We start from the raw sequence: 26,709 nt of genomic DNA, 5'->3' as shown, positions 1-26,709 counted from the left end.
GATCGTTAGCATTATTCAGCAACAAAGGATTTCTAAATTAAGGTATGCCCATTAGGTTTTTTTAGACATAACAGTATCACACACTAAATAGGCTACCTTATAGTATAAACATGACTTTTATATGCACTGGGAAACAAAAAATTCGTATGATTTGCTTTACTGTAATACCTGCTTTATTGCAGTGGTCTGGAACAGAACCTGCAATATATCTCCGAGGTGTGCCTGTAAATACCATTTACAGCAGCTGAGCCATGTAGAAAAATTCAGATTGCTTTTCCTATCCTGCATAACTTTTGATCTTCTCTGAAGATAATTGCCTTTTTAAAAAAAGTTTGTGTGTTTGCTTGGTTTTCTATTACTTAACACTAATCCAACCCTCAAATATTTATCAAATCTTCTATGAATAAATGTCTATGTATCAAGTATTCTGTATCTTCCTGAGAAAGGCTTTTCAGGCCCTTCCAACCTGCCCCAGTCTGGGGCTTGACACCACACACAGCTGTTGTCCTGGATTCTCACATCAACACCATGCTGGGGATTCCCTGTACTTCTGTCCTAGGTTGGATCTCCTGCTTCCTGCATCAAAGACATTTCTCTTTCTCTATTTATTCAGTTCTGGGAGAGTAAATCTCCCAGATTCCTGAGAAATGGGTACACCGAAAATAATTTTTTGAGAACTTACAAAACTGAAAATACCTTCATTCTAACTTGATCTATTCAAATGTGATCAAATATAGACTGAAAATAAAATTTTAGGTTAAAAATAATTTTCCTTTATAATTTTGGAGGTTTCGTCCCATTATGTCTAGCTTTCTTGTTTTGTTGAGAAGTCTAAAGTTGTTCTGCTTCCTAGCTTCCAAAATGGTCTCCTCTCTTGTCATCCTTTCAGCTTTATGCCTTAAAAAATAAATTATTTTGGTGGTTTTAGGAGGGAGCAAAATTGAATGTGTATCCAGTTTGCCATTTTTAACTGGAGATCTAAAATATTTCTCTGTTCTTCTTCTTCTTCTTCTTCTTCTTCTTCTTTTTAACTCTTTTGAGACAAGGTCTTTCTGTCACCTAGGCTGGAGTGTAGTGGTATGATCACAGCTCACTGAAGCCTTGACCTCTTGTGCTCAGGTGATCTTCCCACCTCAGCCTCCTGAGTAGCTGGGACTACAGGTGGGTGCCACTATGCCTGGCTAATTTTTGTATTATCATTATTAATTTTTTTTGTAGAGATGGGGTTTTGCCATGTTGCCCAGGTTGGTCTAACACTCTTGGGCTCAAGGGATTCACCTGCCTCGGCCTCCCAGAGTGCTGGGATTACAGCCATGAGCCACTGCATCTGGCTTCTTTCTTATTCCTTATCTTCCCTTTTTCTTTTCTTTGTTTTTACTCCAAGAGGGTTATTTCTTACTGTATCTTTCAGTGGTTCTCTGGCAACATAGCTGGCCTATGGTTGAGCTTGATGCTTTTATCAAGCTACTCATTTCCTGTTAATTGCTTACCATCAAAATCTCCATTGTTTTTGGCAGCACTCTTAACCTTGAACTTCCCCACACTCTGTTCCAAACAAGTCGGTTTACTTGAGGACAGCTTCAGAGCTCTCTGTTCTTAAGGCATGCCTCTCCCCTGGGCAACATATTTGAGCCACTGCTCTGGACCCGGGGTTGGTGACAGTGGCTTGCTTCTTCTAGAGTGACCCATCTACTTTTTGAGCATGGTGCTGAGTGGGGTAGTAGCCTCTGGTCTTTTCAACTTCAACTTGACTCTCCTCGCATGGAACGTCCACCCTATGAAGTAGCTGGAGGAAAGGTGACCAGGAATCCAGTATTCCCAGCCCACTGCACCTTTGCCTTATGGTTGAGTGGAGGAAGGGAGTCCCTGACCTCTTGGCCTCATTAGCCTTAAATGTTGTCTCTGCTGCACAGAGGTAGGGAGATGAGAAATGCTGGCAGCCTTCTCCTCCTAGAGGAGATACCATAGCTCTTGACTGGGAGCTGGAGGGACTGTGATCCCAGTGTTCTTGGCCATATCCTCCCACAGTGGAGTTTCCCTTCTGCTGAACATGGGGGAAGGGAAGAAGTGGGTCACGGCTAAGTACCACAGACCTTCACTTTTCTTACAGGAATTTAGTAAATTTTCTGAATAAATATGTCTTTATTTGATGTATGCCCTTCGGACAATTTTCAGAAACTTTAAATGGGTTTTTCTAAAAAATATTTCTACCAGGTTCCCCTCCCTGCCCCTCGCTGGGGAGTGGGTGAGAAGCTCCCTCAGGGTGTTGTTTTAGAGCTGGATCTCTGCCCAGTTTTTAAAAAAATTCTATATTAAACACTTCATTTCTTAGAGCGGTTTTAGGTTCACAGGAAAGTTAAGAGGAAGGTACAGAGATATCTCATGTAATTCCTACACATATCCACGGCAGTCTAGTTTTTTTCCTATGTTATCTTCTAGATTTATAGTATTGCATTTTACATTTAGGTCTGTGATCCATTTTGAGTTAATTTTTGTGAAGGCATTAAGGTCTCTGTCTGGATTTGTTTGTTTGTTTGTCTGTTTGTTTTTGCAGTATGTGGATGTTCAGTTGTTCCAGCACCATTTGTTGAAAGGACTGTCTTTGTTCCCTTGTATTGCCTTTGCTCCTTTGTTAAAGATGAGTTGACTATATTTATGTGGATCTTTTTCTTGTCTCTCTATTCTGTTCACTGACCTGTTATTTTGCCAATAACATACTGTATTGCTTATTGTACCTCTATAGTAAGTCTGTTTTTAGAATTTTCTTTTTATTTATTTTTGTAGAAACAGGGTTTTTTTTTTTTTTTTTTAGAGACGGACTCTTGCTCTGTCACCCAGGCTGGAGTGCAGTGGCATGATCTCGGCTCACTGCAAGCTCTGCCCCCCAGGTTCACGCCATTCTCCTGCCTCAGCCTCCTGAGTAACTGGGACACAGAAGACCGCCACCATGTCTGGCTAATTTTTTGTATTTTTAGTAGAGACAGGGTTTCACCATGTTAGCCAGGATGGTCTCGATTTCCTGACCTCATGATCTGCCCGCCTTGGCCTCCCAAAGTGTTGGGATTACAGGCGTGAGCCACCACACCCAGCCGAAACAGGGTCTTGCTATGTTGCCCAGGCTGGTTTTAAGCTCCTGGCCTCAAGTGAACATCCTGCCTTGGCCTCCCAAAGTCCTGGGATTACAGGAATGAGCCACCACACCCAGTTTATAGTAAGTCTTAAAGACATGTAGTGTCCGTCTTCTGACTTTGTTCTTCTTCAATACTGTGTTGGCTATTCTGGGTCTTTTGCCCCTCCATATGAACTTTAGAAACAGTTTGTTGATATCTACAAAATAACTGGCTGAGATTTTAATTGGGATCTATAGATCAAGTTGGAAAGAAGTGACATCTTGACAATATTGAGTCTTCCTATCTATGAACATGGACTATTTTTCTATTTATTTAGTTATTCTTTAGTATTTTTTTATCAGAGTTTTAGAGTTTTCCTCATATAAATCTTGATATATCCTTAAGTATTTCCTTTTTATTTTTTGATGCTAATGTCAATAGCAATGTGTTTTAAATTTAAAACTCCAATTGTTCATTGCTAGCATATAAGAAGCAATTGACTTTTGTATATCAACCTAGTGTCTTGCAATCTTGCTATTATCACTTATTACTCCCAGTTTTTGTTGTTGTTATTGATTTCCTTGCGTTTTCTACAAAGACAGTCATGGTATCTGTGAACAAATACAGTTGACCCTTGAGCTATCCAGGAATTAGAGGCACCAACCCTCTCATACAGAAGAAAATTGATGTATAACTTTTGAAACCCCAAAACTTAATAGCCTATTGTTGATCAGAAGCCTTACTGATAACAAGCAGCTGATAACACAAATTTTGTATATGTATTAAATACCATATTACAATAAAGTAACTAAAGAAACTATTAAGAAAATCATAAGGAAGGGCAAATACATGGAAAGAACTGTACTTTCCATGTACTTGATGTATTTATTGATACCATTAGGTTTACATTATCTATTTATGAAATAAATTGTCTGTCTGAAATAGTGGGCAAATGCAGCTGCAGATCTCAATCTATGGTGTATATCAAGCAATTCAGCTTCTTCTTTTAATGTCATGACACATTACAGTATTAGACATATCACTGAGGCAGAAAACTAACAAAGTTATTCTGGAACTAAACTTGACACTTGACCAAATGGACCTAACAGACATCTACAGAACACTCCACTCAACAACAACAGAATATACATTCTTCTCATTTGCACATGGCACATACTCTAAGATCAACCGCATGCTTGGCCATAAAGCAATTCTCAGAAATTAAAGAAAAAATGAAATCATACTGACCACTCTTTCAGACTAAAGCACAATAAAAATAGAAATCAACACCAAGATTTCTCTAAACCATACAATTACATGGAAATTAAACAATTTGCTCCAGAATTACTTATGGGTAAACAATGAAATTAAGGCAGAAATCAAGAAATTCTTTGAAACTAATGAAAACAAATATACAACATATGAGAATGTCTGGCCACAGCTAAAGCACGATTGAGGGTAAAGTTTATAACACTGAATGCCAACATCCAAAAGAAAGATCTCAAATTTACAATCTAACAGCACACCTAGAGGAACTAGAAAAACAGGAGAAAACCAACCCCAAAGCTAGAAGAAGAAAAGAAATAAGCACAATCAGAGCCGAACTGAATGAAACTGAGACACAAAGAACCACACAAAAGATCAACAAAACCAAAATTTGGTTTTTTGAAAGAATAAGTAGAATTGATAGATCACTAGCTAGACTAATGAAGAAACAGAGAATATCCAAATAAACACAATCAGAAATAACAAAGGGGATATTACCACTGACCCCACAAAAGTATAAGAAACCCTCAGAGACAATTCTGAATGCCTGTATGCATACAAACTAGAAAACCTAGAAGAAATGGATAAATTCCTGGAAACATACCACCTCCCAAGATTGAACCGGGAAGAAATTGAAATCCTGAACATACTATACAAGTTCTGAAACTGAATCAGTAATAAAAACCTACCAACCAGAAAAGGCCCTGGACCATAGAGATTCATGGTTGAATTCTACCAGACATATAAAGAAAAAGTGGTACCAAACCCACTGAAACTATCCCAAAAAATCAAAGAGGGAGGACTCCTCTTTAACTCAGTCTATAAGGTCAGCACCAGCCTGATACCAAAACCTGGCAGAGCCACAATGAAAAAAGAAAACTTCAGGCCAATATCCTTCATGAACGTAGACGAAAAAATCCTCAACAAAATACTTACTAGCAAACCGAATCTAGCAGCACATCAAAAAGCTAATCCACCACAATCAAGGTGGATGCAAGGTTGGTTCAACATATGCAGATCAATAAATGTGATTCATCACATAAACAGAACTATAAACAATCTTTTCTGCATCTATTGATCATCTTAATAGATGCAGAAAAGGCTTTTGATAAAATTCAACATCCTTTCATGTTAAAAACTCTCAACAAACTAGGGATCAAGACAACATACTTCAAAATAATAAGAGCCACCTATGATAAACCTACAACCAACAGCATACTGAATGGGCAAAAGCTGGAAGCATTCCCTTTGAAAATGGGCACAAAACAAGGATGTCTACTTGCACCACTGCTACTCAGCATAGTACTGGGAGTCCTAGCCAGAGCAACTAGGCAAGAGAAAGAAATAAAAGGCATCCAAATAAAAAGAGATGAAGTCAAACCATCTCTCTGCAGATCACATGACTCTATACCTAGAAAACCCCATAGTCTCTGCCCAAAGGCTCCTAGATCTGATAAGCAACTTCAGCAAAGTTTCAGGATACAAAACTCAGTGTACAAAAATCAATAGCATTCTTATACATCAATAAAGCCCAAGCTGAGAACCAAATCAGGAATGCAATCCCATTCACAATAACCACAAAAAGATTAAAATGCCTATAAATACAACTAACCAGGGAGGTGAAAGATGTCTACAATGAGAATTATAAAACACTGCTGAAAGAAATAAGAAATGACACAAATAAATGGAACAATATTCCATGCTCATGAATAGGAAGAATTGATATTGTTAAAATGGACTTACTGCCCAAAACAATGTACAGATTCAATGCTATTCTTATCAAACTACAATATTTTTTACAGAATTAGAAAACAAAAACTATTCTAAAATTCATATGGATCCAAAAAAGAGCCTGAATTGCCAAAGCAGTCCTAAGCAAAAAGAACAAAGCTGGAAGCATCACACTGCTTGACTTCAAACTATACTACAAGGCTATGTAACCAAAACAACATGGTATTGGTACAAAAACAGACAGACTAATGGAACAGGTTAAAAACCCAGATATAATGTACCCTACAACCATCTGATCTTTGACAAAGTCAACAATAACAAGCAATGGGGAAAGAGCACCCTATTCAATAAATGGTGCTGGAATAACTGACTAGTCATATGCAGAAGATTCAAATTGGACCCCTTCCTTTCACCGTATACAAAAATCAACTCAAGATGGATTAAAGACTTAAATGTAAAACCTAAAACTGTAAAAACCATAGAAGAAAACCTGGAAAATATAATTTTGGACGTAGGCTCTGGCACATTTTTCATGTTGAAGACTATAAAAGCAATTGCAGCAAAAACAAAAATTACAAGTGGGACCTAATTAAAGAGCTTCTGCACAGCAAAAGGAACTTTCAGCACAGTAAACAGCCTATAGAAGGGGAGAAAATATTGGCAAACTATGCATCTAAGAAAGGTCTAATATCGAGAATCTATAAAAAACTTAACAAGCAAAAAACAAACAACCCAATTTTTTAAAAAAAGGGCAAAGGACATGAATAGATACTTCTCAAGAGAAGACATACACATGGCCAACAAGCATATGAAAAAATTCTCAACATCACTGATGATTAGATAAATGCAAATCAAAATCACAATGAGATACCATCCCACAACAGTCAGAATGGCTATTGTTAAAGCAAAGAAAAAACAAACAAACAACAACAACAAGAACAGCCGCAACAAAAAACTAGTGAGGTTGCAGAGTAAAGGAATGCTTACACACTGTTGGTGGGAATGTACATTAGTTCAGCCACCATGGAAAGCAGACTGGAGATTTATCAAAGAACTTAAAACATAATCATTTGACCCAGCAATCCCATTATGCAGTATATATCCAAAGGAATATAAATTGTTCTACCATAAAGACACATGCATGTGTATGTTCACTGCAGCACTATTCACAGTAGCAAAGACATAGAATTAACCTAGATGCCCATCAATGGTGGACTGAGTAAAGACAATGTGGTACATATATACCATAGAATACTATGCAGCCATATAAAAGAAATAGTGTCCTTTGCAGCAACATGGGTGAAGCTGGAGGCCATTATCCTAAGCAAATTAATGCAGGAACAGAAAACCAAATGACACACGTTCTCACTTACAAGTGGGAGCTAAACATTGAGTACACATGGACACAATGAAGGGAACAATAGACACTAGGGCCTATTTGAAGGTGAAGGGTGGGAGGAGGGTGAGGATCGAAAAACTACCTATTGTGTATTACACTTATTACATGAGTGATATACCAAATGCCCACAACATGCAATTTACCCATGTAACAAACCTGCACATGTACTCCCTGAACCTAAAATAAAAGTTTGAATAAAAATCTCTTTATGACATATGAGTCATATTGGATCCTTTTTATCCATTCTGAAAGTCTCCTGTCTTATAGCTGCTGTATTTAGACCATTTACTTGTAATGTAATTATTGATATAGCTGAATTAATATCTACCGTATTTGTTAGTTTTCTATTCATTACCTTGTTTTTTTATTATTTTGTCTTCCACTTGTTTTCTACTTCCTTCTATTTAAATTGAATATTTTGTATGATTTAATTTTTTCCTATTTTAGTGTATCAATTATACTTCTTTTTTACCCTTGAATTTACAGGATACATTTACAATGAATCTAATCCTTTTTCAAATAACACTATACCACTTACTTCTTTTGGTAGTACAAGTATTTTATAACAGGTTATTCCCAATTCCTCCCTCCTATTCCTTACAACATTGCTGCTATTCATTTCACTTATCAATAGGCTATAATTTCTGAATACATTGTTATTGTTTTGAACAAATTATTATCTGTTAGGTAATTAAGAAAAATAAAATATTTAATTTTACTTTTATTTATTCCTTTTCTATTGCTTTTCCTTGCTTTACATAGGCCAGAATTTCTGACCTGTATAATTTTCATCCTTTCTAAAGAATTTCTTTTAACATTAAAAAAAAAAAGCAGGTCTAGAGGTGACAAATTCCCACAATTTTTGTTTGTCTGAAAAAGTCCATTTCTCTTTCACTTTTGGAGGACAATTTCACTGGATACAGAACTGTAGTCAGTTGTTGTTGTGGTCCGATGTTGCATCCCCCAAATTTCATATGTTGCAATCCTAACCTCTAGTGTGATGGTATTAGAAGACAGAACCTTTGGGTGGTAATTAGGTCATGAGGGTGAAGCCTTCATGAATGAGATTAGTGGTCATAATAGACATGAGATGATCTCTCCCTACCATGAGAGGATACAAGAGGGCCACCTGCAAACCAAGATGACTGTCCTCACCAGACAATGGATCTGTTGGCATCTTGATCTTGGGCTTGCCAGCCTCAGAACTGAGATAAATTTCTATTGTTTCATTAAGCAGTCTAGTTTATGGTATTTTGTTACAGGAGCCTGAGCTGAGACAGTGGTTCTTTAAACCCTTTAAATATTTCACTCCACTCTCTCCTTTCTTGCATGGTTTCTGAAGAGATGTCTGATGTAATTCTTATCCCTGCTTATCTATACATAAGGTGTTTTTTTCCTGTTTTTTTTTTTTTCAAGATTTTTTTCTTGGTCTTTGCTTATTTTGGTATTTATCCTTCCCAGTATTCTGTGAGCTTTCTGGATCTGTGGTTTGGTGTCATTAATTTTGGGAAATTCTCAGTCATTATTGCCTCAATACTTCTTGTGTTCCTTTTTTTCTTTTACTTCTGATATTCTCATTACACATGTTACATACCTTTTAAAATTGTCGTGCAGTGGGATATTTTGGAGTTTTCATCCTTTTTTGCTCTGCATTTAAGTTTTACTAGTTTCTATTGACATTGTTTCAAGCATACTGACTCTTTCCTCAGTTGTGTCTCACCTGTTGGGTAGTCCATCATCATTCTGTTACAGTGTTTGATTTCTATCATTTTTGTTTGTTTGTTTCTTAGTTCACATCTCTCTGCTTATATTACCCATCTGTTCTTGCATTGTCCAATTTTTCCATTAGAACTGTCAGCATATTAATCATAGTTGTTTTAAATTTCTATGGAAATATATGAAAGGTTGTCAGAGAAGGCAGCAGTTGAGTTGAATCTTAAAGAAGTAGGGGCTGCCAGGTGAAGGAGATGCTGGGCCAAGAGAATAAGTGGCTTTTATGAGAGAGTGGCATGCTCAGAAAACTGAAAGTATTGTAGCATAGTGAGGAAGTGGACTGCCAATTCTCTTACTTTGGATAAAGCATCTTATATTTGTATCAAATACAAGGAGTGCAATTATGGATCAAGGTAAAATTGTTTAGGTAGTATCTCTGCATCCCTTCATCTTCCAGGAAACTGGTTTATCACCTTTTTTGGTCATTCACAAAGACAATAAATTCCAGAGTTTACAGTCTCAAACTCAGACAATTGAAGATTCAAATGACATTTCACTGAATTAAAAATAAATATTTTCCCAGAGTTTAGGCTTTTGTCCTGATCTATGTGGATAACGCCAACTGAATTTTGAGCACTCTTACTCCATCCTAAAGTCAGCTATAATAAATGCTATGATCCAGAACATTAACCTCCAGCTCTCCCAAGCCCAAGCACCTACCTGGCAGAGGGCATCCCAAAAGCCAGTAGACTTCTGCTCTTGCCCAAGATAATCACTGAGAATGAGAATTTTATACCAAAAGTTGGGGTACTCTCTGAGAACCAGGATACTTGCCTCCAAAGCACCATTTAATGTATTTAGAAGGTATCTATTTCCCACCAGATGTTAAAGATTCCTGAGGAAATCTATGGTCATGGTCCTTTAAAATATAATAGTTACTCTTTTAACAGTGCAGTGGGCTCTCCTTGAAAACTCTTCAGCTACTAGAAATACTGTTGAAAGTAGATCACTCAACCCCAGATCTTCATAGTTCTACCCAGCCGTAATTAGGCTGTGGCCTGTATTTTTAATGTACCTCTCCTACCTGACCCTCCTTCTGCTTAGCCTCATCCTCTAATGGATGCCATTGTTGACGTATGACCCAAGGCTGCTTGATTCTGTTTTCTTACCACATCCATCTTGACTCTTTTGCCTGACATACCTGCTCCTCTGTGTGTCCTTCACAAATCCCTGCCAGTGCTCACTGCCTTATGAATGACAAACTGAGGTGCTGGACTTATTCCAGTGTCCACATGAATAAATGGCTGGAGATGTAAACTAATTTTCTGTAAAGGAAACTGTACATCTTTACACCTTTGCTACATTTTGAGAAATAAAATGACTATTTTAAACCATAGTCCATGCATTTCAGTGCCATTTTGTGCCACCCTTTTGCTTTGTGCAACTGGTAACTTTTAATATACAGTATTTTTTCTAATCATTGGAAGTGCGCAACTTAACACTTTATCTTATTCTGTAATCATTTTATTCAGGTATGTTTTATCCGTACAATTATGTGGTAATCTCCTAGTAGAGAGAAATGGTTCCTAGCACACCAATGATATAACAGAAAATCAGGAAATGATGTTTGTTGACTGATTCATTAAAGTGTCTAGTGGGAGGTTAAAAATCAGTGACATATTACATGTCATTCCTACGTTGAGTTCTTAAGTTTTTTGGTGTCAAATGCATAAGTAGTTTTGGAAGAAATCAAAACTTCAGAGATTTTTTTCCATGCTGGTAAAAACTAAATATAAATATCTACTTTAATATTTTTCCATATTTTCTCTGAATTTCTTTTTAAATCTCTGAAAGATGTTCCCACTACAGAAGATGGGATATCTAAAATTTGTAGTTTATGCATATGCACGTGTAGGGGGAGAGATAGGGAAAGGGGAAGGGGAGGGCTTTCCTTTTTTTCTTTTTACCACATAAGCATATGTTATCCTTCATTCACAGTTCTCAGAGCAGTATAAAACTAGATTAACTCTTCCTTTGGAACTTCAGATATAAGGTGGGTTGTCCATCATTCTTATTGGCCTGCTCATCCTTATTTTTAGTTAGATGGAGAGCTGTATGCTTAGAGCTTTGCTGGTTAGTTTCTTCAGCTTGAAGACTCTTATATTTTAGAACATTTGCATCCATTCCAAAGCTTGAAGAAGCAGTCTCCCACTTGCTGCTGAGAGGTTTTATGTCTTCATTCTTTATGGCCCAGATTTGAGAATGTTTATTCTTCTTGGGGCCTTTGAGAGGTGATAAACTTTCCAATGACCCATGGGACTTAGACTGAACCCATTCTGAAGAGTTTGCCATAACATCCCCTTGGATTACAAAAGGGTGATTTCTGGGTGCTGTCCAAGATGTGCTGTATTTCTTTATATTTCTGCAAGTAGCTGGATTTAGTCTAGAAAAGAAATGAAATATGTGAACTTTTGTCCATCATGTACCTACTTCGTAGTCCTAGGTATATTGTCATAGTACAAATAATATTTTTTCTTTTTAGTAAGTTCATAACTTCTTAAAAGTTCAAGACTTTTACCATCATAAGTCTTCATCTCTGATCATGATTTTTTTTTTAAGCACTACTCCAATCTTGTATTTCTAAATGCCTAGAGGACATGTTTATTTGCATACCTACTCTGACCTCAGCCTCCCTAATATAACAGCCACTCTGGGCCCCAGCTTCTTACCTATATATCTAGTTAAAGTAGATGGTCACTAAAAAGTAAAGTAGTTGTTTGCTCTAAAAATCTATTCTGTTTATTCTATTAGAATGGATTCAGTATATATGCTATGAGATTTTTTTCTATAACCAGTAAAAAAATCAACATCTGAGAGAGGGAAGTTTTCCTCGAGGGAGCTTTTGTAAACTAATAATTGCAGCCACTTAAAATCACTGTTTTTATAGTATTCCATTTTTTAACCATAGAATTTCAGCTATATTTTCAATTAACCTTTTAAATTTTGAGGTAACTGTAGACTTACATGCATTTGGGAGAAGTAATACAGAGAGATCCCATGAACTCTTCACCCAATTTCCCCAAAATAGCTTGCAAAACCATAGAACAATATCACAATCAGGATATTAACATTGATGTAGTCAAGATAGAGAACACTGCCCGCATGTTGTCCTCTTATAGTACCTGCTTCCTTCTTTCCCATCCCCTCCTTAATTCCTGGCAACCATTATTAATCTATTATCAAGTTATATTATTTTGTTATTTTAAGAATGTTACATAAAGGAATCATACCGTATGTAACCTTCTGGGATCAGTCTTTTTTTTTTTTTTTGTAAATGCAAAGTAATTGGAGATTCATCTATGTTGTTTTGTGTATCAGCAGTTCATTCCTTGTTATAATTGCTGAGTCTGTGACATGAATGTACCATAGTTTGTTTAATAATTCATCCATTCAATGACATATAGATTATTTCCAGTTTATGGCTATTACAAATAGTTATACACACAGAATTTTTTGTGAGTTATTTTTTGTATAAGATGTAAGTTTAAGGTTCATTTTTTTAGCCTATGGATATCCAGTTGTTCCAGCACCATTTGTTGAAAAGGCTCTTTTTTCTCCATTGAATTGCTTTTGAATTCCCTATCAAAATCAGTGGAGCATATTTATGTGGTCTATTTCTTGGTTCTCGCCTCAGTTCCACTGATGTATATATTTATTTCTCCTCTAATACTACTGTCTTGATTACTCTAGCTATATAAAAGTTGTTGAAATCAGATAGACTGATCTCTCCCACTTTATCCTTGTTTGTCAAATTTGTTTCTGCTATTGTAGTGCATCTGCAGATAAATTCTGGAATAATCTTGTCTATATATGAAAAAGATCTTGCTGGGATTTTGATAGGCATTGTGTTAAACTTGTATATTAATCTGGGAAGAACTGACGTCTTTATTGAGGCTTTCAATTTATGAACATGCTATATCTTTCCACTCATTTAGATATTTTAAAAATTCTCTTATTCATGTTATATGCTTTTGAGCATACAAACCCTGTACAACTAAGTTTTTTTTTTTTCAGATATTTTAAGTGGTATTATATTTGTGATTTTGGTGTTCACATGATCATTGCTTATATATAGAAGGACAATTAATTTTGTACATTTATCTTGTATTCCGAGGCCTAGCATAACTTATTAGTTCTAAAGGGTGTGTGTTTTAGTAAATTTATTAGGATTTTCTACATAGAGAATAGCATCTTTCACAAGGAGGGATCATTTTATTTCTTCCTTTCTGATTTGTATGCTTTTTATTTTTTTATTGCCTTATTGCAATGGCTAGAACTTCTAGCACAATGTTTAATAGAGTGGTGTATTAGTCTATTCTCATGCTGCTAATAAAAAATACCCAATACTGAGTAATTTACAAAGGAAAGAGGTTTAATTGACTCACAGTTCCACATGGCTGGGGAAGCCTCACAATCATAGTGGAAGGCAAAGGAGGAGCAAAGTCATGTCTTACATGGTGGCAGGCAAGAGAGCTTATGCAGGGGAACTCCTATTTATAAAACCATCAGATCTCCTGAGACTTGTTCACTACCATGAGAAGAGTATGGGGAAATTGCCCCCATGATTCAGTTATCTTCACCTGACCCTGCCCTTGACACGTGGGGATTATTACAATTAAAGGTGAGATCTGGGTGGGGACACAGCGAAACTATATCAAGTGGTAAGAATTGACTTTGTTAAGGTGAATAAGTTCTCCTTTATTCCTATGTTTTTCTGACACTTTTTACCATGGATGGGTATTGAATTCTGTCAAATACCAATTTATGTGCCAATTAATAGGATCTTGTGATTTTTCTTCTTAAGCTTGCTAATATGAAGGATTTCATCAATTACTTTTTGGATATTAAACTAACCTTGAATTCCTGAAATAGACTTCACTTGGTCATGGTGTATAATTCTTTTTATTTAGAGCTGAATTCTATTTGCTAATATTTTGTTAGATTTATCTTGTTAAATCTAGATTTATGCAAAATCCTATTCTGTCATTTCCTTTTTTGTTTTGCCCTTGTCTGGTTTTGATATCATGCTAATAATGGCTTCATAAAATGAACTGAAAACTCCTATTTTCTGGAAGAAATTGTATAGAATTGGTACTAATTCTTCCTTAATTTATTGGTAAAATTCTCTTCTAAAACCACCTAGGCCAGGTAATTTCTTTTTTAGGGTTTTAAAACTATGAAATCAATTTCCTTATTAGTTACAGGGGTATTCAAATATTCTATTTCATATTGAATGAGTTGGGGTAGTTCATATTTTATTGAGGAAATAATCAATTTCCTCTAAAAAACACCTGGATACATGTGCAGAATGTGCAGGTTTGTTACATAGGTTTATGTGTGCTATGGTGGTTTGTTGCACCTATTGACATGTCCTCTATGTTCCCTCCCCTCACCCCTCACCCCCCAACAGGCTCTGGTGTATGATGTTCCCCTCTATGTGTCCATGTGTCCTCACTGTTCAACTCCCACTTATGAGTGAAAACATGTGGTGTTTGGTTTTCTGTTCCTGTGTTAAGTTTGCTGAAGATGATGGCTTCTGGCTTCATCCATGTCCCTGGAAAAGACATGATCTCATTCCTTTTTCTTTCTAATTACAAGACGATTTTTAAATTTATTTTTATTTTTAAGATTAAACATCCTCTTCGACAATCCAAAAACACAGTCCTTGCTCACTCAGGACACACACACCTAAAACAGTCAAAAGCGATTCCTCAATTTTCAATGACAAAGTAGGAAAAAAAGAATATGTTCTCAAGCTGCAGTTCAATTTTTCTGTCCTCTTTTCCAAAAAATTTTACTTTGCTATCAAGTCCACCCACCAATGATAAGGAAAGACAATTTTTCGAAAAGCCAACAAGACCCAGAAAAAGGAACAGGTATCAATTCAAAATTATCACCCAAAACACTGCTGTTGCAAAAAAAGAGTATGAAGCTAAATTTCCATAGCTTGTTAGAGAAGACCTTTAAAAATAATTCAGAAAATTAGGACTGGAACTACAGTGGTACAGACAGGTTATACTGTCACTATATGCATATACAGTGGTAAATGCAGATAATTCAAGAACATTCAGATTGGGAATATATTAAGCTTTCTCCTATTCCAGCAGAGGAAATAAAAACATGTGTTGCTGGAATTGATATTAAAATTGTCCTTACAAATAGAAGGTAGAGCAATGGTAAAGAGAGAGAATGTGGAACAAAAGTAGCAAAGACAAGTCATTTTGAATCTAGGCTCTAACACCCAGGAAAGTTGAATAGAACTTAAATTCTTCTAAGCCAGTATCACTAAATTCTAGATTTGGCCTGAAACCAGTGGACCATATACACTACTAATAAACATCAAGTGCCCCACAGCATTTGTGGTATTAAAACATATTTTTAAATTATTATAAATTTCCATTCTGGAAAGCAGGTTAAAATGACACTGGATCATCCAGTGAGTTACAGAGTAAAGGGCTTCCTCCAAAGAGAACTGACTTGGCAGAAATTTAGGTTGGTAGGAATGTGATTAATGTGGAGTAAATGAGATCAGATTCTCAGTGTAATTTTCATAAGGCTTCTTCTACCTACCCCGGTTGTAAGGAGTAGTACTGAGGGAGCTCCAACAGAATGTCTTAGAGGAATGCTTCTCAGAGACAAAGGGTCTGTAAGTTTAACTCTTGACCCCTCTTCTCCTTACGTAAAGCTTGGGGAAGGAAAGAAATATTTAATTTTTAACTACTCAGAGCTTTGGACACATTATAATATTTAATATTCTGTAGTTTCATTTTCTGAACCCTTGGCTTATAATTTTTCTCAATTTACATTAAAAAATATATGAATGCACCCTCTTCAGTAGTACCACATGAAAATATAAACCTTTTCTTCCATATCTTCTACACAGGAAGAGTGAATGAATAGTACTCTAAATATCCTGCAGAGTTACTTTGTGTACTTGACAAAAGATTAGGGAAAACCAGTCCACTTCCATATCTTGAGCAAGTAGTTAACTAGTCTTCAATCTCATCTTCCAAAATATCTTCATCAACATCCACAGCATAAAACAGCTGGTTAAAACGTGGTGAAGCAGGATCAGTGAAATGTTTGTAAGGGTTTGCTCTAGAGAGAGAACTCATGCAAATCCAACAGAAGTATTGCATACAGCCAGTACATGTCATCTTGTTATATCCATCTAATTTCTCTATGGGAGTTCCACAACATGGTCAGTTCTTGAAGTTTTTCTCTGGCCATTCCTTACTTTCCATCTTTTCCAGTGCCTTCTGAATCACCCTCTTACCACACCTTTGTTCCAAAAGTCTTTTATTGGCCTCATCTGCTTGCAGGTATTCATTTCGTAAGTCTATTAATTTCTCTGCAGTCACCTTACATGGAGAGACCCCGTGGTAGGTCAACCTGCATAAAGTACAGAAGGCAAAATTGCAGCTGGAGCAGATACCCATGGTGCAGCCAGGCTCCTGCATGACAGGTAGCTGGCAGCATGGGTAGGGGCAGTACACCACATCTGCCATCAGGTCCAAGGTGAACTGGAGAAGAAGGCGGTCATAACATGCAAATAACTCTGCTTCCACTAGCTCCTCTTTGACCTGACCAGGAGTGGCCACCGAAGGGCACTTTGGTTCTGGGCAGTTGAGGCATTGAACCTGGCCATCTCTGATCTGGATTTCAAAGTAGTCCTTCAGACAGGCTTTGCAGTACACATGCCTGCACTCCAAGAAGTACATGCATTCACTATCCAGCTTGTTACAGAAACAGATATTGCATAGGAACAAATTACTACTAAAGCATTTTATCTGCTGAGCTTGATCAAAGTCCAACATTTCCCGGATCATATTTAACAATGATTCCACATCCTGCACAGCTGTCTCGTCCACAATTTCCTCTTGGTCTGTATCAGATCCAGAAGTTCCTCCAAAAACTAGGTCTGTGTTGGGAGAGGCTTGAGCTGTCCTTCTCTGCACATTTTTGTGAGAACCAATCTTGAGCTCAAAAGGAGAGACAATATTCAGGTATAGTAGGGTATCTTCCTTAAGAAATTGCATGCAGGCAAACAGGATCATGCTGCCATGGTGTTCTTCCCATAGAGCAGATAGCGCTCACAAATATCTTGAAATTCTGTAGCAAATCCAAATAGATCCTGGTTTCTCCACCTTGGACAGACTCCACTTTTCTAAATTCATCTCCATCATAATAAATACTTGCCGGGGCCAGCAATTCATCCTCCTGAGCGTCTCACTCTTCTGACGACATTTAATTTTCTGAGGAACAAAACCAAGATGGCCACGAGAGTGAACTCTGGTCGTTCTTACTGCTATGCTGCCACCAGGGTCATGACAGTTTACAAATGCCTTTTTTTTTTTTTTTGAGAGACAGAGTCTCACTCTGTTGCCCAGGCTGGAGTGCAGTGGCACTATCTCGGCTCACTACAACCTCCGCCTCCTGGGTTCAAGCAATTCTCCTGCCTCAGCCTCCCGAGTAGCTGGGACTATAGGTGCCCACCACCATGCCTGGCTAATTTTTGTATTTTTAGTAGAGACGGGGTTTCACCATATTGGCCAGGCTGGTCTCAAACTCCTGACCTTGTGATCCACCCACCTTGGCCTCCCAAAGTGCTGGGATTACAGGCATGAGCCACCATGCCTGGCAGATGCCATTCCTTTTTATGGCTGCATAGTATTCCATGGTGTATATGTGCCACATTTTCTTTATCCAGTCTGTCATTGATGGGTATTTGGGTTGGTTCCGTGTCTTTGCTATTGTAAACAATGCTGCAATAAACCTATGTGTGCGTGTGTCTTTATAGTAGAATGATTTACATTCCTTTGGGTATATACCCACTAATGGTATTCCTGGGTCAAATGGTAGTTCTGGTTCTAGATCCTTGAGGAATCACCATACTGTCTTCCACAATGGTTGAACTAATTTACACTCCCACCAGCACAGTAAAAGCATTCCTATTTCTCTACAGCCTCCCCAGCATCTATTGTTTCTTGACTTTTTAATAATTGCCATTCTGACTGATGTGAGATGGCATGTCATTGTGGTTTTGATTTACATTTCTCTGATGATCAGTGTGATTAGTGGTGTTGAGTTTTTTGTTTTTGTTTTTGTTTTTAGATGGAGATTTGCTCTGTTGCCAGGCGGGAGTGCAGTGGTGCGATCTTGGCTTACTGCAACCTCTGCCTCCCGAGTTCAAGCAATTCCCCTGCCTCAGTCTCCCAAGTAGCTGAGACTACAGGCATGCGCCACCACACCCGGCTAATTTTTTGTATTTTAGTAGAGACGGGGTTTCACCATGTTGGCCAAGATGGTCTCGATATCCTGACCTCGTGATCCACCTGCCCTGGCCTCCCAAAGTGCTGGGATTACAGGTGTGAGCCACCGCGCCCAGTCATTGAGCTTTTTTACATATGTTTTTTGGCTGCATAAATGTCTTCTTTTGAGAAGTGTCTTCATATCCTTTGCCCACTTTTTGATAGGGTTGTCTGTTTTTTTCTTGTAAATATGTTTAAGTTCCTTGTAAATTCTGGATATTAGACCTTTATCAGATGGGTAGACTGCACATATTTTCTCCCATTCTGTAGGTTGCCTGTTCACTCTGATGCTAGTTTCTTTTGCTGTGCAGAAGCTCTTTAGTATAATTAGATCCCATTTGTCCATTTTGACTTCTGTTGCAATTGCTTTTGGTGTTTTGTCATGAAGTCTTCACCCATGCCTATGTCCTGAATGGTATTGCCTAGGTTTTCCTCTGGAGTTTTCATCGTTTGGGGTTTTACATTTAAGTCTTTAATCCATCTTCAGTTAATTTTTGTATAAGGTGTAAGGAAGGGGTCCAGTTTCAGTTTTCTGCACATGGCTAGCCAGTTTTACCAGCACCACTTATTGAATAGGGAATCCTTTCCCCATTGCTTGTTTTTGTCAGGTTTGTCAAAGATCAGATAGTTGTAGATGTGTGGTCTTATTTCTGAGGTCTCTGTCCTGTTGCATTGGTCTACATGTCTGTTTTGGTTACTGTAGCCTTGTATTATAGTTTGAAGTCAGGTAGCGTGATGCCTCCAGCTTTGTTCTTTCTGCTTAGGATTGTCTTGGCTATTCAGGGTTTTCTTTGATTCCATATGAAATTTAAAGTAGTTTTTTCTAAATCTGTGAAGAATGTCAGTGGTAGTTTGATGGGAAAAGTGTTGAATCTATAAATTACTTTGAGCAGTATTGCCATTTTCATGATACTGATTCTTCCTATCCATGGAATGTTTTTCCACTTGTTTGTGTCCTCTCTTGTTTCCTTGAACAGTGGTCTGTAGTTCTCCTTGAAGAGGTCCTTTATATCCCTTGTTAGCTGTGTTCCTAGGTATTGCTTTGTAGCAATCGTGAATGGGAGTTGATTCACGATTTGGCCCTCTGCTTGTCTATGTTGGTGTAAAGGAATGCTTAGGATTTTGCACATTGATTCTGTATTCTGAGACTTTGCTGAAGTTGCTTATCAGTTAAGGAGTTTTGGGACTGAGATGATGGGGTTTTCTAAATATAAAATTATGTCATCTGCAAACAGAGACAATTTGACTTCCTCTCTTCCTATTTGAATACCCTTTACTTTTTTTTCTTGCCTAATTGCCCTGGCCAGAGCTTCCAATTCTATGTTGAATAGGAGTGGTGAGAGAGGGCATCCTTGTCTTGTACTGGTTTTCAAAGGGAATGTTTCCAGCTTTTGTCCATTCAATATGATATTGGCTGTGGGTCTGTCATAAATAGCTCTCATTATTTTGAGATATACTCCATCAATACCTAGTTTATTCAGAGTTTTTAATGTGAAGGGATGTTGAATTTTATCAGAAGCCTTTTCTGCATCTATTGAAATAATTATGTGGTTTTTGTCTTTGGTTCTGTGTATGTGATGGATTACGTTTATTGATTGGCATATGTTGAACCAGCCTTGCATCCCAGGGATGAAGCCAACTTCATCATGTTGGATACCTTTTTTGATGTGCTGCCAAATTCGGTTTGCCAGTATTTTATTGAGGATTTTTGCATCGATGTCCATCAGGGATATTGGTCTGAAGTTTTCTTTTTTTGTTGTGTCATCATCCTGGTCCATCAGGATGATGGTGGCTTCATAAATTGAGTTAGGGAGGAGCCCCTCCTTTTCAATTGTTTGGAATAGTTTGAGAAGGAATGGTACCAGCTCTGCTTTGTACTTCTGGTAGAATTCGGCCATGAATCTGTCTACTCCTGTGCTTTTTTTGCTTGGTGGGCTATTAATTATTGCCTCAATTTCAGAACTTGCTATTGGTCTATTCAGGGATCCAACTTCTTCTTGGCTTAGTCTTAGGCGGGTGTATGTGTCCAGGAATTTCTCCATTTCTTCTAGATTTTCTAGTTTATTTGCATCAAGGTGTTGATAGTATTCTCTGATGGTAGTTTGTATTTTTGTGGGATCAGTGGTGATATCCCCTTATTATTTTTTATTGTTTCTATTTGATTCTTCTCTCTTCTTCTTTATTAGTCTAGCCAGTGGTCTATCTATTTTGCTAATTTTTTCAAAAAAACAGCTTCTGGATTCAGTGATTTTTGGGGGAGTTTTTTGTGTCTCTATCTCCTTCAATTCTGCTCTTAGTTATTTCTTGTCATCTGCTAGCTTTTGGATTAGTTTGCTCTTGTCTCTCTAGCTCTTTTAATTGTGATGTTTGGGTGTGGATTTGAGATCTTTCTAGCTTTCTGATATGGGCATTTCCCCCTTAACACTGCTTTAGCTGTGTCCCAGAGATTCTGGTACATTGTCTCTTAGTTCTCATTGGTTTCAAATAACTTCTTGATTTCTGCCTTAATTTCATTATTTACCCAGGAGTCATTCAGGAGCAGGTTGGTCAATTTCCATGTAATTGTGTGGTTTTGAGTGAGTTTCTTAATCCTGAGTTCTAATTTGATTGCACTGTGGTCTGAGAGACTGTTTGCTATGATTTCAGTTCTTTTGCTTTTGCTGAGGAGTGTTTTACTTCCAATTATGTGGTCAATTTTAGAAGAAGTGCCATGTAGCACAGAGAAGAATGTATATTCTGTTGATCTGGGTGGAGATTTCTGTAGATGTCTGTTAGGTCCACTTGATCCGAGCTGAGAGTTCAAGTCCTGAATATTTTTGTTAATTTTCTGTCTTGTTGATCTGTCTAATGTTGACAGTGGGGTGTTAAAGTCTTCCACTATTATTGTGTGGAAGTCTAAGTCTCTTTGTAGGTCTCTAAGAATTTGTTTTATGAATCTGGGTGCTCCTGTATTGGGTGCATATATATTTAGAACAGTTAGCTCTTCTTGTTGAATTGTTCCCTTTACCATTATGTAATACCCTTGTCTTTTTTTTTTATCTTTGTTGGTTTAAAGTCTGTTTTGTCAGAGACTAGGATTACAAACCCTACTTTTTTTTTTTCTTTGCTTTCCATTTGCTTGGTAAATTTTTCTCTATCCCTTTATTTTGAGCCTATGTGTGTCTTTGCACATGAGACGGGTCTCCTGAATACAGCACACCAATGGAACTTGACTCTTTATCCAATTTGCCAGTCTGTGTCTTTTAACTGGGGCATTTAGCCCATTTACATTTAAGGTTAGTATTGTAATGTGTCAATTTGATCCTGTCATCATGATGCTATTTGTTTATTTTGTGCACTGATCGATGCAGTTTTGTCATAGTGTCATTGGTCTTTATATTTTGATGTGGTTTTGCAGTGGCTGGTACTGGTTTTTGTTTTTCATATTTACTGCATCTTTCAGGAGCTCTTGCAAGGCAGCCCTGGTGGTAATGAAAGCCCTCAGTATTTGCTTGTCTGGAAAGGATTTATCCTTTGCTTATGAAGATTAGTTTGGCCAGATACAAAATTCTGGGTTGAAAATTTTTTTCCTTAAGAATGTTGAATATTGGCCCCCAATCTTTTTTGGCTTGTAGAGTTTCTGCTGAGAGGGCCACTGTTAGTCTGATGGGCTTCCCTTTGTAGATGACCTGGCCTTTCTCTCTGGCTGCCTTTAACATTTTTTCCTTCATTTTGACCTTAGAGAATCTGATGATTATGTGTCTTGGGGTTGATCTTCTCATGGAATATCTTAGTGATGTTCTCTGTATTTCCTGAATTTGCATATTGGCCTGTCTTGCGAGGTTCGGGAAGTTCTCCTGGATAATATCTTGAAGTGTGTTTTCCAACTTGTTTCCATTTTTCCTGTCTCCTTCAGGTACTCCGATCGATTGTACGCGCGGTCTTTTTATGAAGTCCCACATTTCTTGGAGGTTTTGTTCATTCCTTTTTATTCTTTTTTTCTCTTGTCGTGTCTGCATGCCTTATTTCAGCAAGGTGGTCTTCAAACTCTGATATCCTTTCTTCTGCTTGGTTGATTCAGCTATTGATACCTGTGTATGCTTCACGAGGTTCTCATGCTGTGTTTTTTAGCTCCACCAGGTCATTTATGCTCCTCTCTAAACTGATTATTCTAGTTAGCAGCTACTCTAACCTTTTATCAAGGTTCTTAGCTTCTTTGCATTGGGTTAGAACATGCTCCTTTAGCTCAGCGTAGTTTTTTATTACCCATCTTCTGAAGCCTACTTCTGTCAATTTGTCTGTCTCATCCTCCAACTAGTTCTGTGCCATTGCTGGAGAGACATTGTGATCATTTGGAGGAGAGGAGGCACTCTGGCCTTTTGGGTTTTCAGTGTTTTTTCATTAATTCTTTCCCACCTTCAGGAGTTTGTCTAGTTTTGATCTTTGAGGCTGCTGATCCTTGGAGGAGGTTTTCCTGGGGGCTTTTTAGTTGTTGTTGATACTGTTGTTGTTGCTTTCTATTTGTTTTTCTTTCATTGGTCAGGTCCCTTTTCTATAGGGCTGCTGCTGTTTGCTGGGATTTCACTTCAGACCCTAGTCATCTGGTTCACTCCTGGGCCTGGAGATGTCACTCAAGGAGGCTGGAGAATAGCAAAGAAGCCTGCCTGCTCCTTCTTCTGGGATCTCTGACCTCTAGGGGCACCAGCCTGATGCCAGCAGTATTGCTTTTGTATAGGGTATCTGACAACCCCCGTTGGAGGGTCTCACCCAGTTGGGTGGCAGGGGGAACAGGACCCATTTAACGAAGCACTTTGTCCCTTGGTTGGGGGGGTATGCTTCGCTGGGGGGAAACCCACTTGTCTGGGCTGCCCAGATTCCTCAGAACTACAAGGAGGAAAGTCTTAAGTCTGCTGGTCTACAAAGACTGCGGCCACCCCTCCCCCTAGGGGCTCAGGCCCAGGGAGATCCGGGTTCCTGAGCCTCTGGCTGGAGTTACTGCAGTTCCTGCAGGGAAGCCCCACCCAGTGAGGAAGGATCGGTCAGGGCTAGGCCTGAAGAGGCACTTTGGCCACATTCTGCCATAGTCGGTATGTTGGGCTGTGGGGAACATGTCTCGGGACCAAGCTGTTCAGCCTCCCTGACTCCAGCACAGGAAAAATGCAGCCTGGAGCTATAGAGATGGATGATGCCCTCCCCCACCCAGGGAGCTTAGCGTGTGAGGCAGTTGCGAGTCCCAGTGCCGGCCGCTGCCCCTCCCCCAAGGAACTCAAACAGCTTAGACAGCAGGCAGCCACAGCTGTGGTGCTGGTCATGCCTCCCCTGGGGCATTCTGTAGGCTTAAGCAGATTCCAGCCAAGAGGCGGTTGAGAGTCTTCACGGCTCTGGGGTTGGGACACTAGGCCCTGGTGGCATGGGTTCGTGAGTGGGATCTTCCAATCTATGGGTTCCACAGTTCTGTGGAAAAAGCACGATTTCCCTGGCTGGGTAGTACACTCAGTCACCACTTCCCTTGGCTGGGGATGTAGGGGGGCGCTCTGCTGCCCTGTGTGGCTCTCAGGTGGGCTGCTGCACTACACTGTTCTTCCTTCTCTGTGGATCACACCAGCCTCCTAGTCAGTTCTGATGAGAGAACCTGGATACCTTGCTTATTATGGTTCTTTTCAATGGCAGCCTCCGAATGCCGCTGTTTCTAGTTGGCCATCTTGGCCCCACCCTGGAGAATATTTTTGATTCACGAGTTACTCAGAAGTATGTTATTTAGTTTTCAAATGTTTAGGTTTTTTTTTTTTTTCCTATTACCCTTTGGATATTGATTTCTAGTTGGATTCCATTGTGGTCAGATAATACACTTTGTATGATTAAATTATTTTAAATATGTTGAGGTTTATTTCATAGCTAGGATATGTTCTATCTTGTTATATGATCCACGTACACTTGAAAATAATGTGTATTGTGCTGTTGTTGGGTGAAGTGCTCCTTAAATGTCAGTTAGATATTTATATTCTTGGTGAATTATTTTATATCCTTGCTTATTTTCTATCTAATTATTGAAACAATTGTGAATTTGTCTATTTCTCCTTTCTGTTTTATCAGTTTTTGCTTCACATATTTTGCAGTTTTTTATTGTTTTGTTTTGTTTTTTGAGATGGAGTTTTGCTCTTGTTGCCCAGGCTGGAGTGCAATGACACGATCTTGGCTCACCACAACCTCCACCTCCCGGGTTCAAGTGATTCTCCTGCCTCAGCCTCCCAAGTAGCTGGGATTACAGGCATGAGCCACCACACCTGGCTAATTTTTGTGTTTTTAGTAGAGATGGGGTTTCTCCATATTGATCAGGCTGTTCTCAAACTCGCGACCTCAAGTAATCCACCCACCTCAGCTTTCCAAAGTGCTGGGATTCCAGGCGTGAGCCACCGCACCCAGCCAGTTCTGTGATTTTACACACACATCTAAGATTGCTGTTTCTAGTGGATTGACCTTTTAAATGTTATATATAGGGCCGGGCACGGTGGCTCAAGCCTGTAATCCCAGCACTTTGGGAGGTCGAGACGGGCGGATCACGAGGTCAGGAGATCGAGACCATCCTGGCTAACACGGTGAAACCCCGTCTCTACTAAAAAAAAAAAAACAAAAATTAGCTGGGCGCGGTGGCGGGTGCCTGTAGTCCCAGCTACTCAGGAGGCTGAGGCAGGAGAATGGCGTGAACCCGGGAGGCAGAGCTTGCAGTAAGCTGAGATCCGGCCACTGCACTCCAGCCTGGGGGACAGAGCGAGACTCCGTCTCAAAAAAAAAAAAAAAAAAAATGTTATATATAATGCCCCTCTTTGATAATTTTCTTTCCTCTAAAATCTACTTTACCTAATATTAACATAGCCATTCCTGCTTTCATCTATTAATGTTTGCATGATGTATCTTCTTCCATTCTATTACTTTCAGCCTGCCTCCATTGTCATATTTGAAATGAGTTTCTTGTGACTGCATATTGTTGGGGAATGTTTTAAATTCATTTTATTAATCTGTCCTTAACTGTTGTATTTAGATCATTTACATTCAGTGTAATTGTTGATGTCTTAGGACTTAAATCTGCCATTAAAAAAAATGTTTATTCTTTGTTTTTTGTTTGTTTTCTCTTTCCTGCCTTCCTGTGGGTAATGTGAACATTTTTCAACAATTCCATTTTGATTTATTTAGTGTTTTTTAGTATATCTCTTTGAACAGCTTTTTCAGTGGTTGCTGTATTATACTACATATGCATAACTTATCACAGTCTATTGGCTGTGTTAACTTAGTAATCTGAGTGAAGTACAAAACTTACCTCCCTTTATGTCCTGTCACCTTCTCACATTTATAATGGTCTGAAATATGTCTTTTACATGCATTTGGAACCACATCAATATCATAATTTTTGCTTCAACCATCAAATATGATTTAGAAAATTTTATATTTACCTGTATTTTATATCTACCTGTATTTTTGTTTACCATATTCTTTCTTTCCTGATATTCCTTCTTTTATCATTTTCTATCTGTTTTGCTAAATTCCGTTAGTCATTCTTTTAGAGTAAGTCTTCTGGTGAAAAATTCTCTTAGTTTTCTTTTATCTGAACATTTCTTGACTTCTCCCTTATTTTCACTGGGTATAGGATTCTAGGTTGACAGTTTCTTCCAATAATTAAAAATATTGTGCTACATCTGGCCTTTGTCGGTTTTGATGAGAAATCCACTATCATTCTAATTGTTTTTCCTCTGTAGGAAAAACAATTTTTTTTTCATTTTCAGAAGTTAAATTTGGGGGGATGGGCATGGTGGCTCATGTCTGTAATCCCAGCACTTTGGGAGGCTGAGGCAGTCAGATCACTTGAGGTCAGGAGTTCAAGACCAACCTAGCCAACATGGCGAAACCTCATCTCTACTAAAATACAAAAATTAGCCAGGTATGGTGGTGGGCACTTGTAATCCCAGCTGCTCGGAAGGCTGAGGCACTAGAATCACTTGAACCCGGGAGGCACAGGTTTCAGTGAGCTGAGATTGTTTCACTGTACTGCAGCCTAGGTAACAGAGCAAGACTTTGTATCAAAAAAAAAAAAAAAAAAAAAGTTAAATTTTGGGCTATCTTGGCATGAATTTCTTTGGGTGTATCC

General features: G+C 38.3%; 1 protein-coding gene and 1 pseudogene across 1 annotated transcript in view; both read right to left on the bottom strand.

The window, feature by feature from the left end:
* Positions 1–8,254: 8,254 nt before the first annotated feature.
* AGBL3 (AGBL carboxypeptidase 3) overlaps positions 8,255–26,709 on the bottom strand; it is a 125,976-nt gene continuing 107,521 nt past the window's right edge. Inside the window, exon 16 of the mRNA XM_007983011.3 lies at positions 8,255–11,662. Coding sequence (XP_007981202.1) covers positions 11,242–11,662 — 421 coding nt within the window. The 3' untranslated portion in view covers positions 8,255–11,241. The remainder of the gene's footprint in view (positions 11,663–26,709) is intronic.
* Positions 15,869–25,189, bottom strand: LOC103226943 (E3 ubiquitin-protein ligase RNF14 pseudogene; annotated as a pseudogene).

This window comes from Chlorocebus sabaeus, chromosome 21, assembly GCF_047675955.1.
Source record: "Chlorocebus sabaeus isolate Y175 chromosome 21, mChlSab1.0.hap1, whole genome shotgun sequence".
NCBI lineage: Eukaryota > Metazoa > Chordata > Mammalia > Primates > Cercopithecidae > Chlorocebus > Chlorocebus sabaeus.
Note: the sequence above shows the minus strand (reverse complement) of the source record. Positions and strands in the feature narration are given on the sequence as shown.